At 35.7% G+C, this 12,232-nt stretch overlaps 1 protein-coding gene across 2 annotated transcripts; it reads right to left on the reverse strand.

The window, feature by feature from the left end:
• Window positions 1–8,071: 8,071 nt before the first annotated feature.
• On the reverse strand, window positions 8,072–11,682 carry LOC104824628 (mediator of RNA polymerase II transcription subunit 19a-like). Of its 2 annotated transcripts, XR_773455.1 has the most exons (7): window positions 11,422–11,682; window positions 10,611–10,737; window positions 9,928–10,217; window positions 9,470–9,694; window positions 9,248–9,307; window positions 8,933–9,092; window positions 8,072–8,317 (listed from the first exon to the last, which is right to left on the reverse strand). XR_773455.1 is itself a non-coding variant. In XM_010556738.1 (6 exons), the coding sequence occupies exons 2-6, from the start codon at window positions 10,636–10,638 to the stop codon at window positions 9,042–9,044; spliced, it is 654 nt and encodes a 217-aa protein (XP_010555040.1). In that variant the 5' UTR covers window positions 10,639–10,737; window positions 11,422–11,682; the 3' UTR covers window positions 8,072–9,041. The 2 variants fall into 2 exon arrangements, 1 of the variants encoding a protein (XP_010555040.1); XM_010556738.1 differs by having other exon boundaries at window positions 8,072–9,092.
• Between the last annotated feature and the right edge of the window lie 550 nt (window positions 11,683–12,232).

Here is a 12,232-nt window from a genome sequence, read left to right on the forward strand (position 1 = left end):
CATCCTTACCTAAAATATAATAGAATTATCAACTTTCACCTAATTCATTCTCAAACCACATCGTTTAAGAATTCTATATCTGATACCATTTGTAATGTGACACCCATATCCCGATTCCCGTCGCAGGATGTGCCACATGGACGAAAAACAAATAAAATAATGCAAACCAAAAATACGGGAATTTTAAAACTTTTTAATGTCAAACACGCAGCGGAAATTAAATAACATTTAAGTCTTAAAACACACATGTCCGAATTAAAAAGGTACAATCGTACAAACATGATAATCGTTTTCCATTGCTCAAATTATTCAGTGAAAGCAAACCCCGTACACGATGTTGTCTCTTGAAGTCTTCGTCGCTCCAAACGTGCTACTCGTGCTCCTCGTGATCTGAAAAAGGTGAAACCACGAGGGCTAAGCACAACTGTTCAGTGAATAACCCGGGTTGGATCCGGTAAACCCGTTCCCAGCGAGAACGGTATTAAAACGATAAAACACAAAATATAATATTCAATATTCAACACACATACATATCATATTAAAACATCATCGTATCAATTCCCGTATGGCTTCACACCATCGGGTCAACCGTAAACCCTGGTCACTTCTCATGACTAGGAGCGCCTCTCACGCCCGTCACATCTCGTGACGTTGGCCGTCGCTTCTCATGACAATCAAGTATGTATGGTTTCACACCATAGAATTAGCCATAAACCCTAGTCACATCGCATGACTAGGAGCGCCTCTCACGCCCGTCACATCTCATGACGTTGGTCGTTGCTTCGCGCAACAATCAAGTCCCGTATGGCTTCGCACCATAGGGTTAGCCGTAAACTCTAGTCACATCGAATGACTAGGAGCGCCTCTCACGCCTGTCACATCTCATGACGTTGACCGTTGCTTCGCGCAACAATCAAATCCCGTATGGCATCGCACCATAGGGTTAGCCGTAAACCCTTAGTCACATCGCATGACTAGGAGCGCCTCTCAAGCCCGTCACATCTCATGACGTTGGCCGTTGCTTCATGCAACATTCAATGCGCTTCGCGCGCACGTCACTTTTCGTGACCCATCGGAGAATAAAACTCAAACAACATACAACGATTCTCTCGGTATGTATCGCACATCTCACCATGCATTCAATTTATTAATTTCTTCCAATTCTTTCCTTTTTTTTTCATTTTTGTCATGTTTCAACTCGTTCTTCACATAGTTTAGTCGATTCCTAGGTTTATATTTCATCCCGAGGTCTTTTTGGTTCAATTTCATCACTTTCTAGTCTGGACCGGTCGGTCCGGGCGTTCCCGGGGTCTAGACCGATCGTTCCTGGTCATTTCGGGCATTTTCGGTGTTTTCTGGGTCTGGACCGGTCGGTCCAGACTTTCCTGGGGTCTAGACCGGTCGGTCTAGGCAATTTCGGACCGTTCCGGCATTTTCAGGGTCTGGACCGGTCGGTCCAGAGCTCAGAGATAGATCGGATTTCGCGATTTCATCCCAGATTCTGGTCCGACTTCGTTGGCTCATAACTCACTCATTTTTCGTCCAAATCGAGTGCCGTTTGTTTCTAAATGCTCCTTGAAATGTCGTAGTTTTATTCCAACTAACAATTTATTCAATTATTACACCTATTTTCTGGGTAATGGCCCGAAAGTTTCGGACTCAGCATGCTTCTGCGTTTTTCTCTGCAATTTTACAGTTTTTCTCCGATTTTCAACTTTTCATATCTTGCTCGTTTCTTCACCAAATCGAGTGTGTTTGTTTCTATGTATTCATTGCAACTTCCACTGTCTAATCATACCCAGGTTTCATCGAATTAACACCATAACAACGATTAAAATGAGTTCACACAGAGGCAACTCGAGCCACTCACCTTGCTCAGATTCGGATCTGAGTTTTGGCCGGATTCGTTGCCGTTTTCCGGCGACTCTGGCGATGGTGCCCTTCCTAGACCTCCTGAGGCTAGTCCTCTTTGCTCCCACGAGCTTCTTTCCTCTTCTCTCTCTCTCTTCCTCTCTTTCTTCTTCTTCCTTTAGTTTTTCTGCTGCAATTTCTATGGCTCCAGATGGTTTTTGGAGCAGGATTGGATCCGTTTTTAGAGAGATTCAGAGGCATAGGGTCGAGTAGGGTCGTTTAGGGAGCTTAGTGCTCAATTATGGGTGATTAGGTCGGGTTTTTGTCGTCTGTAGGCCCCTAATCTCACTCCAATCACGCGTCCAAAAGTGCCAGTTCGGCTGATATTTTCTCTCGCCTGGACCGGTCGGTTTGGGCCTGGACCGATCGGTCCAAACTCTTTTTTTTTTGTGCCGATCGGTCTCGCGATCGTCTAAACCGGTCGGTCTACATGCTAGACCGATCGGTCTAGACACATTTTTCTCTTTTCTCTTGTCGTTTCCACGTCTCATTCGTTCGGGGTGGTTTCCGGGCCTTTTTTCCAACACTTTGTGATCCCTTTCTTAAGGTTTAGTACCCGTTTATTTAATTGTTCTTCTCCGAATTTAATTAAATATCCCAAATTGGATTCGGGTTATTACATGTAATATCCTGAACGTAACAAAACGGTGAAATTATATAACACAAAATATTTCATCATATTTTATCCTCACACACACATCTCAAAAAATATTCTTTCACTTACATTAACACTATTCCCTATTGGTACATTTAATTTTGGAGCCTTTCGACATAAAATATAGATGATATAAATAGTTCAATCAATTCATTTACGTTATTTTGAACTATATAGTCTCGTACCATACATCACTCCATTCCTCTTATTCCGATAAATTCGATTTGTTCCCATATCCTTTATACCTAAAAAAACTTTCTAAAAATAACTCGTTATCTATATCCTTTGGCACAACACCGATAATCATTCTCCACACTCAAGACGTCATATATATATATATGCAAAGTATATATACTTTTTTAGTTTTTATTATTTTTATTAGTTTTAAAATTTTTATCCTAACGATGTAACAGAATAACTGATTTGACAATGTGTGAATGCTACATCGGTTTTGTATCTTTTTTTATAAACACCATCAGTATCGTTACTGAAACAGAAATCTATTAGTTAATAATTGAGAGCAATTATATGTTTATTTGATTAGAAAAAAAATGATTTATTCATTGTCCAGAAAAAGAAAAAGCACAAAACCCAACTTATAAACAAAAAAATCCAAATCCCTTGTTACCCAACCAAACCGTCTAACTTCAATTTATCACAAATACAATGGCCGCCTTCTATCCATCTAAACAAAATCCCATGGATTCAACACCATAATGACCATACCATATGATACTAGGACATAGAGAGACGGAGTTCCAACCTAATCATGACTTCCCTCACTGTCTGCCTTTGCAATCCGTCATATTACTATGATCCCAATGGCTTCGAGATCACCATAACACCACCACGAACAAAAGATTAGATACCTGCAAAAGCATATCCACACAGAGAGTGAGGGAGGGGTTTGTTTATGTTATACCCACAGAGAGAGAGAGAGGGAGCGGTTTTTTGTGGCTTTTGGCTTTACCAGCTATAGCTAAAGTCAATAAAAAGCTCATTTTTAATTTCATCAAAGGAAAGAGTTAAACGTAAACTTTTTTTTGGTTCTTTTCGGTTTTAAAAACTAAAATATTAAAATCCAAAAATTCATTCCATTTAAGAACTAAAGTCAGTTCTTACCGTGTTACTCTCTCTTTACTGATCTCACACAAAGTAACGACCTGGCCAGCAGGGTTGTCCTTGATCCTGCCCACGGAGCTGATCTGATTGCTGGTTTCCATTCAAATGTTGTTGTTGTTGATACTGCTGATAAGTCTGCTATCCTTTCTGGATATCCACTTGGACCTACGCCTGTGATGTTGGAACTTGTTTTTTAGGGAAGGGGAAGTTAGCAGTCCCATTCAGGCCATTGCTGGTACTCAATATATTCGGTCTTCCCAGGAGAAGGGTGATTCAAAGTATTACTGAGTCCAACACCTCGTGCAGATTGAGGTTGATATCCGTCCAAACAGCTATAATCATCAACCAGCGGATTACTGCCAGACAGATCCGAACTAGAAATAAACTCCTTAGCCACCTTAGAAGGGACCTGGTTAAACCCAGGCGTAGGCTCAAGATGCCTAATGGGTCTACTGATTGGACTTTTTCTTGTTAGTGATGTCTGAACGCCCCATGACATTGGCAATAAGCCCAGAAGATGAAACATCATCGACTTTGGGTGACAACACAGCTTCAGGCAGCCGTGACGGAGGATATGGCACACTACCTATACAATTAACATTGAAGGACTGTCGGATCGGGAATGAATGCCCAGAATAATAGAAAATTCCATGATTTCCTTGCATCTCATTTTTCATAACATGGCCATTACCCGTTAGATTTAACCCCGTTAAGCTACCGGCAAGGGAAGCAACTTCTTCTGGTAGCCACTCGCAAGCCTGTAACTGGGCTGGTGGAAGGTGAGTATTCTGTGATTGGGTAGGTTGAAGGTGAACAACCTGAGATTGCGCAGGTTGTTGTTGCATCGCTTGAGTTTGACACAGTTGAAGATGCAGAACCTGTGATTGAGTAGGTTGAACATGTCCTGGAAGGTTAGAACCAACGACAGATACAGGTAACTGGAAACTCGTGCTGGCAGTGGCTTGTAACAAGAGATTTTCACGAGAAGCTGAGCGAGAATCACCCAAAGATTTTATAAATTAGGGTTTAATAATGACGATAAATGATTGTAATATTAAATCAAATTTTGAGTTTACGGAGCTTTTGTGATATCCCCAACTACGATGAGGATTGAGAGTGTTCGCCGGTGCGATGGCACGATCAAAGTGTGACTCCCCGAGTATCACTAATCACTAAGGTCAAAGAGATACAATAATGAATCGAATGCACCCGAATGAGAGAGATCCGAGGGCTATATAGGTATGTGACTATATGGTCTGAGATAACATAAAAGAATTAGTTGGGTTACTCATATCAACAAGGTGCACCTATATTTTCGGTTAACTTTATTGTTTTTAATACGCTATTTCGCACCTCTTTTTTATTCAAACAAGATTTCTTTTAAAATTCTAGTTCAATCAAACCCTAGAAACTGAAGATTAAAAAACAAAAAACTAATCACATATTCATAAACAAGTGTAATAAAAAGAGAGTTCTTATATTTCCAGAAAAGGAAGAAGTTGTTTTCTTCGATCTCGTGTGTCCTTTTCTTGCGATCGTTTTAGAAGAGGACGTCTTCTTCCCACTTGAAGCCTCTGCTGGAGCAGAATCTGAATCTTCTCAATCGACGACGAATTCCTTCCCATTTTGTTACTCTCTAACGATTTCGATTGAATTAATTCAATTGGATTTTGATAATTTTTCGTAACACCAATCGTCACACTCTTCCCGTACACGATGTTGTCTCTTGAAGTCTTCGTCGCTCCAGTGAAAATGAGAGTGAAAATAAAATCCCTTTGTTAAAAAAAGATACACACGACTTCTTTTCATTAAGGATATTGATGTCTAATCAATCTTTTGTAAGGCTATAGTAGACTTTTGATAAATTGTTATATTTTTTAGGTGTATTAGAGAAAAGAACTACTTTTTGATATATTTGACTGATTTATTCTAGAGATGTCAATTGGATTGAGTTAAATGGGTTAATCCTATCCAACCCAATAAAAAGTGTGTTTTGGTTAATTATTTGTGTTACCTTAATTAATTGGGTTTAATAGGTTTAAACCATTAAGATTATAGATTAAATGGATAAACCCAATTAAATTTATGTGATTATAAATTGATATCTTTTCTCATTCTTTGATAAAATCAAATCAAAATTGAATTATTTAAAACAAATAATATATAACTAAATTCAATATAAAATTAAATATAAAAGATTTAATTAAAAATAAAAATCGAACTCGAATCAAATATAAAAATATCGAAAACTCGAGAATTATTTTAAAAATAAAAATTTATAAAAAAAAAATCGATTTTAAATTAAACCGGATTGATTCAAATCAAATGTGAATCAAAACCAATCGAATTTGAATTGTAATGAATCGATCCGAATTGATCAAGTTTGAATTGAGAAAAATTGGCATGAATAGTATGTGAATCGAAACGAATTGAATTTTAATCGATCTAAATCAAAACGAATTGACCTGAATTGAAACGAATCGAATGAATCGGAATGACAAATGAAATCAAATTGTTTGGGTACTTAAAAGTTTATAGATAGTTATTGAGATTTAATAAGTTTTGACAGATTTTATTAAATTATTTGGATATTTAAAATTTTATTTAATTTTATTTTTAAAAGAAAAATAAATTGAAAACATAGATTTATTTTTTTTAATTATTACGATTTATTTTTTATAATTTTAATTTACTTGGATTTTTTTTCATAAAATATCATTAATATCTATCACTAATTGTTTAATTATAATTGGTTGAGTGGATTTATTAGGTTTATTTGTTAAAGGGATAATTCCATTTAAAACCCTGTACTTTTCTCTCGTCGCAATTTAAACCCTGTATTTTTTTTTTATCCAAAAAAACATTGTACTTTTAAAAATTGGCAATTAAAACTCTATACTTTTAAAAATTGGCAAATAAAACCCTGAACGAAAAAATATATTATTTAATGCTGACATGACATTCTAGTCATCTGCCACATCATCAATCCCTAATATTTAATAATATTAATTAATATAAAATAAAAATAAAATAATAAAAATAAAAATTAAATTTTAAAAATTATACACATACATATATAATGAAATGATATACATATATACATATATATAAACATATTTATATATATACACACATATATATAATACATATATATATATATATATATATGTTTTATATGTATATGTGGTATATGTATTTTTTTTTCTAAAAATCATGCATATGTCACATATATATATGATTTTTAGAAAAGTATGTATATATCACACATACATATAAAACATATTTATATATATATATGTATGTATTATATAGATATATATATAAATATGTTTTATGTATGTGTGATATATGATTTTTTTTCCTAAAAATCATATATATATATATAATGTTTTTTAGGGAAAAATACATATATAACACATACATATAAAACATATAATAATTATACACATATATAGATATATATGTATCATATGTATATATATGTATATATGTATATATAAATATATTTATATATGTATATAATTTTAAAATTTTTATAAACATGTTTATATATGTGTATAATTTTATGAATATATATAATTTTTAAAATTTTATTTTTATTTTTATTATTTTATTTTTATTTTATATTAATTAATATTATTAAATATTAGGGATTGATGATGTGGCAGATGATTAGGATGTCATGTCAGCATTAAATAATATTGTTTTTCGTTCAGGGTTTTATTTGCTAATTTTTAAAAGTATAGAGTTTTAATTGTCAATTTTTAAAAGTACAATGTTTTTTTGGATCAAAAAAAAGTACAGGGTTTAAATTGAGACGAGAGAAAAGTACAGGATTTTAAATGGAATTATCCCTTTGTTAAATATCATTAAATTTTTTGTGTTTTTTTTGTTGGGCGGTGTTAATCAATCCAGCAAGTCATAAAACCAAATGGTTAAATGGGATGAGTTGTCAAAATTGACAACTCTAATTTATCCAATAGGATGAGGCAGACCCTAAAATAGCCTAAGCCTATGAACGATGTTTCTCACCTATATAATATTCCCCAAATGCTCTCATCTCCCTAATCACCACCAAACATAAACATCGTATGATAAGATGGCGAAACTCGAACAGAACGAACATTCTGGAAAGAGATCTTCGAGAACTCGGCTCCAAACCACACGGAGCAACAGCAAAAGCACTATACTGAGTTAAAAATCAACTCATACAGATATCCGATTACATGAAAAGCTCAGATACCCGATCTGTGCCCACTTCTTACTCGTGTTTTTATGGTTAGGATATGTTTTTTTTGTCATCAGAACCGTAAGAACGCTTAGAACCGACACTTCACACAAGCCATATTCTTCAGTGCTCGTTAGAGTTTCGGACAGGACAGGAATCAGCATAGCAAGTTCAGATATGAAGTTATAAATTTATTTTACATGACACTCTCCTTGTCCTTGGTGAGTACTAGTTATAGACAAGATAAAGAAGGAAAAAGAAAAGTTGCCCCCAAACCAAAAGAATAAAAATGTACAATGATGATGATGGCATCCAATCAACTATGATACAAAACCTCCTTTCACACAAAATTTTTCCTTTTCTTCAGGAGCCCAGCTTGGGTGAACGTTTTAGTGATTAACCTACAAAAAAAAACACACCACACAACCAGAAATCATAACATTTAAAAAAAAAACATATATTTATGATCCATGACTATAAATCCAAATCCTGATCATGCAAAGTCTTAACAGAAGTAAATGACAAGATCTCATCTCACCCATATCAGAAACAGATCCAATCCTTAGAGAGATATTTGCAAATGACAAGACTATGAATGAAATCCTTGAGGGTGTTTCTATTGCTGATGAGCAAACATCAAGATAACAGCCTCACTACAACATCATCAAATGTACTTAGGATGCTTTTTTTTATAATCCTACAGTATGTTACTTGGCTTTTCAACACTTAAAACAATAGGTGGCCTTCACTTCCTGCATTGGAAGGTGCAAAGGGGGGAGAAATGTGAAAATTTCAGATAAGAAATAGTTGATTTCCGGGGATATGTACCCAAGTTTTGTCATGACAACCCATTTTCTTGAACAAGTTATTGACACAATCACTATGCAAAGTACGTGTTATGGTAGCGACACATGCAGCAAGAAGCAGGACCCATGAACATGGAACATGTCTCTATCTTGTGATAGAGGGCGGAATTCAAAAAGATAAAAGGCATGAGATAAGAAATTGATGCTTACCTAATAAAATTGTCTACGGTGAGTTAAAAACTGCTTCTAAATTATCCACGGCATCCATCGGAGAGTAGAGAACAAAATGATACCCTGCTGTGCTGCCAAGCCTCCCATTTCAACCTGCAACCTTTATCGCACCCATCTCGTCAAGCTTTGAACTCTTGTGCTGCAAATATTACATTTGGGTGCCAAATCAATATATAGAGTATAAGAGGATGGCTCACACTGTATTGCAAAACAATGACCGAAAAGTTTAAATCTTATGAGCATCAATGTGAAAGGAACAAGAAAACCCCGAGTTACCCCCTACACTATCATTACCTTACTTTTCTTGTGTCTGTGAACATCATTGAGATCTTCATCTCCATCGTGTTTTCTTTTCTGAAAGATTGGTGACAGGAAATTTAATTGCCAACAGCATCAAAAAACCAATCAACATAAAAAAAAAAAAACAGTAGAGAACCGCGTAGATCTAGTAAATGAATGAATTAGCTATCCTTCTGAGGTAAGAACTCCATTTGCAGCAGAACTGAATTCTCATACCTTTTCACGGTGTTTCTTAGAGTGATCACCAGAATCATGGTTCCCACTTTTGTCCTTCTTCCTGTCTCGGTCCTTATCTTTGCTCTTATCTTTATGCTTGTGCTTATGCTTCTTATGTTCTCTGTCTTTATCCTTATCTCTGTCCTTGTGTTTTCTATGTTTCCTCTCCTTATCTCTGGAATCAGTCTTTGATTTTGACGCAATCGTAGGGGCTCCCTTCTCTCCCTGAGAGAAAACAACAGATTCTTAAAACTTCAAAAACATATTCATATTGATCACTTAGATGCAATTCTTCTCAACCGGATATAAATTTCAGTTAACCAAAAGACCTGATATTACATGATGCATCACTGGGTCTCGTATTCAAGTTCAATAGAATGCCAATGGAATTACAAATCGACACCCATGAGAAGAGTGATTAAAGTAAATAAAAAAAGTGTCAGAAAGCAAATTCTTACAGGAGGCAATTCAACAGGAGTAGTATCATGTAGCTGAAAAGCCTCCTGGAGCTCATCTAACTCAAAAGGTTGGATACGAGCATTAGTATCTCGGCTTTGTGAAGGGTTCTGAACAAGCTGATCTAATTGCATCCCTTCTCCTCTTCTTATCTCTGTGTCTCCCACCACATTGTGAAGATAATGAGAATCTGAAAGCGACACAGGAAGTGTTCTCTTGCAAAAATATTCATGGTGATGCAATAGCTTGTATTGACTAATAAGATCTGTGGCACCACCCAATTCTCTTGGACCTGCAGCAGATCATTGGCACCAAGGTAACGGGAGAAGGGAATTCAGATACGAATATGACTCATGAAACATTTCATGAGCTTTTCCTCCAACTAGAATGGACTCAATTCCCTCGAAATACCAAAAAACTGTTGTAGAGCAGACTCAATCTAAAGATTTACTCGGTAAAATCATCACTCTATTATGCACAAGATGGAGAAGACTAAAAGTTGAGCAGGGGATGATTTTGCTGAACTTCTGCATGAAGAGTTTGATCTTTTTAGTTGGCTATTCTACTTCTCATTTTTCCCAAACCCACATCTTAATGGATTCTCACACCATATTCCTATCAGGGAGATACTTTATGCTTCGACACAAACATGAGAGAAACACGATAGTTTCTTTGACAAATTTACCTCCAAATTTCAAGCTTTCGGGTTCCATCTTGTTATTGATGATCAAAATGCTTTAACATGATCAAACCTCAGTTTACAACCAACAAAAGGAAGAGATCAAGCAACCGTTGACGCGCCAAGGGCCGACCTGAAACATGGAAAGGAAATTAAGATCAGATACTGCCCGAGTCACACAACCTTAGCACAGATGAATACAAAGGCCACACGAATTGTAAATTATCACCAACTCATTTAACACTATACACACACACACAAGCCGGTCAATGAAACTCCTTGAATCTAAGCCACTGTGACATACTGAAGAAAACTATAGAAATCTAAAATCTGAATTAGCAAAATTCCACTTCCACTGTGCATAATGAACATAAACCTGAATTATTCTCCATCGCCTTAAAGTCCCACACTTTGAGCTCGAATTAATAACACGAGCTCCGGAGACAAGAAGCCAGAGGAATTCGTGAATATTTTCTGGAAATTGTCTTAAACAAAAAGGGCCATTTCACCAATATTCGAACTATCCGAGCTGAGGCCTTTTTCGGATCGAGTCAACAAGAAAGTTTCTTCCGATTTTGTTCTTTCCGAAAAACAGTAACAATAATCATCTGACAGATAAGTAATCCCTAAACTAGACATGATCTCGAATAAACCAAAAGACAAAACGCAAATTCAAGACAAGAAAAAGATTGAGAATTTGCCGATTCCAAACCAAAAAAAAAAACCCGACAAGATAATTAGAACCCGGATTTCATTTGACCAGCACGAGAAAACCCCAAACAAAAAAAAATCGAAGCAGGAGCAACCACCGACATACACGTTTCAAAGGCCAGATCTCATTCCACAGCTCTAGTCACGGCATGTAAGCCCACACTCGCGTATAGGTGCAGAAACCCTAATTAGCGAAAAGGGGAAGATGGATTTGATCTTGGTATCCGATTTCCCGCCCGAATTTGATTCGCCGAGACCCAGAAGTGTAAGAGACGGAGATCGGAGAAGGTTCGAGAGAGAGAGAGTACTTAGGGTTTGCGAGCTGTTTGTCTCTTAACCAATGAGGGTAAAAAAAAATATTTCTTATGTTTTTTTTCCCTACTACTGTGTCAGAAATATCCGTTATTATAAATCAAGGTTGCGCGTGGGATTCACGCACCTTCACGCCAGCACAGACGAATTCTACCGCGGACACCACGGGCTGACTCCAAAGGTTTAATATATGGTGCAATTTCCAAAAATGGTGCGTTTTTCTCTTTCGAAAGTATAATATATTTAAGTATGTTTTTAAAGTTTATATAATTTTGTTTTTTTTTTCAACCAATGATTTTCTACCAAGTAAAGATAAACTTTAATTTGATTATTCTCCATTTTTAAAAAAAAAATGTATAAATATATTGATACCGTTATATATATAATTTGATTCAATTGGATTTATATATTCAAACCAAAATGATAATCTTATTTTCACTTAATCTCCTATTGAGTTGCCGAATATTTATTTATCTTTTTTATTGACCCGTTAAGTTCCATTTGATTTTTTTTAATCAAAATAAAAGAGTTAAAAATATAGCTACTAATTTTTTTTTGAATAACCGGATATTTTAGACCAAAGTTCAGATTAATTCGGGACGGGA

Source organism: Tarenaya hassleriana, unplaced genomic scaffold (genome assembly GCF_000463585.1).
Source record: "Tarenaya hassleriana unplaced genomic scaffold, ASM46358v1 Cleome40, whole genome shotgun sequence".
NCBI lineage: Eukaryota > Viridiplantae > Streptophyta > Magnoliopsida > Brassicales > Cleomaceae > Tarenaya > Tarenaya hassleriana.

Bases quoted from the DNA above. Each gene is read 5' to 3' on its own strand.
- LOC104824628 (XM_010556738.1), bottom strand. From the start codon at position 10,638: ATGGAACCCGAAAGCTTGAAATTTGGAG. The intron at 9,695-9,927 runs GTAAGAATTTGC...GTTTTCTCTCAG, and splicing joins CTCCTGTTGAATTGCCTCCT to GGAGAGAAGGGAGCCCCTAC. The intron at 9,093-9,247 runs GTAATGATAGTG...TAATATTTGCAG, and splicing joins ACAGACACAAGAAAAGTAAG to CACAAGAGTTCAAAGCTTGA.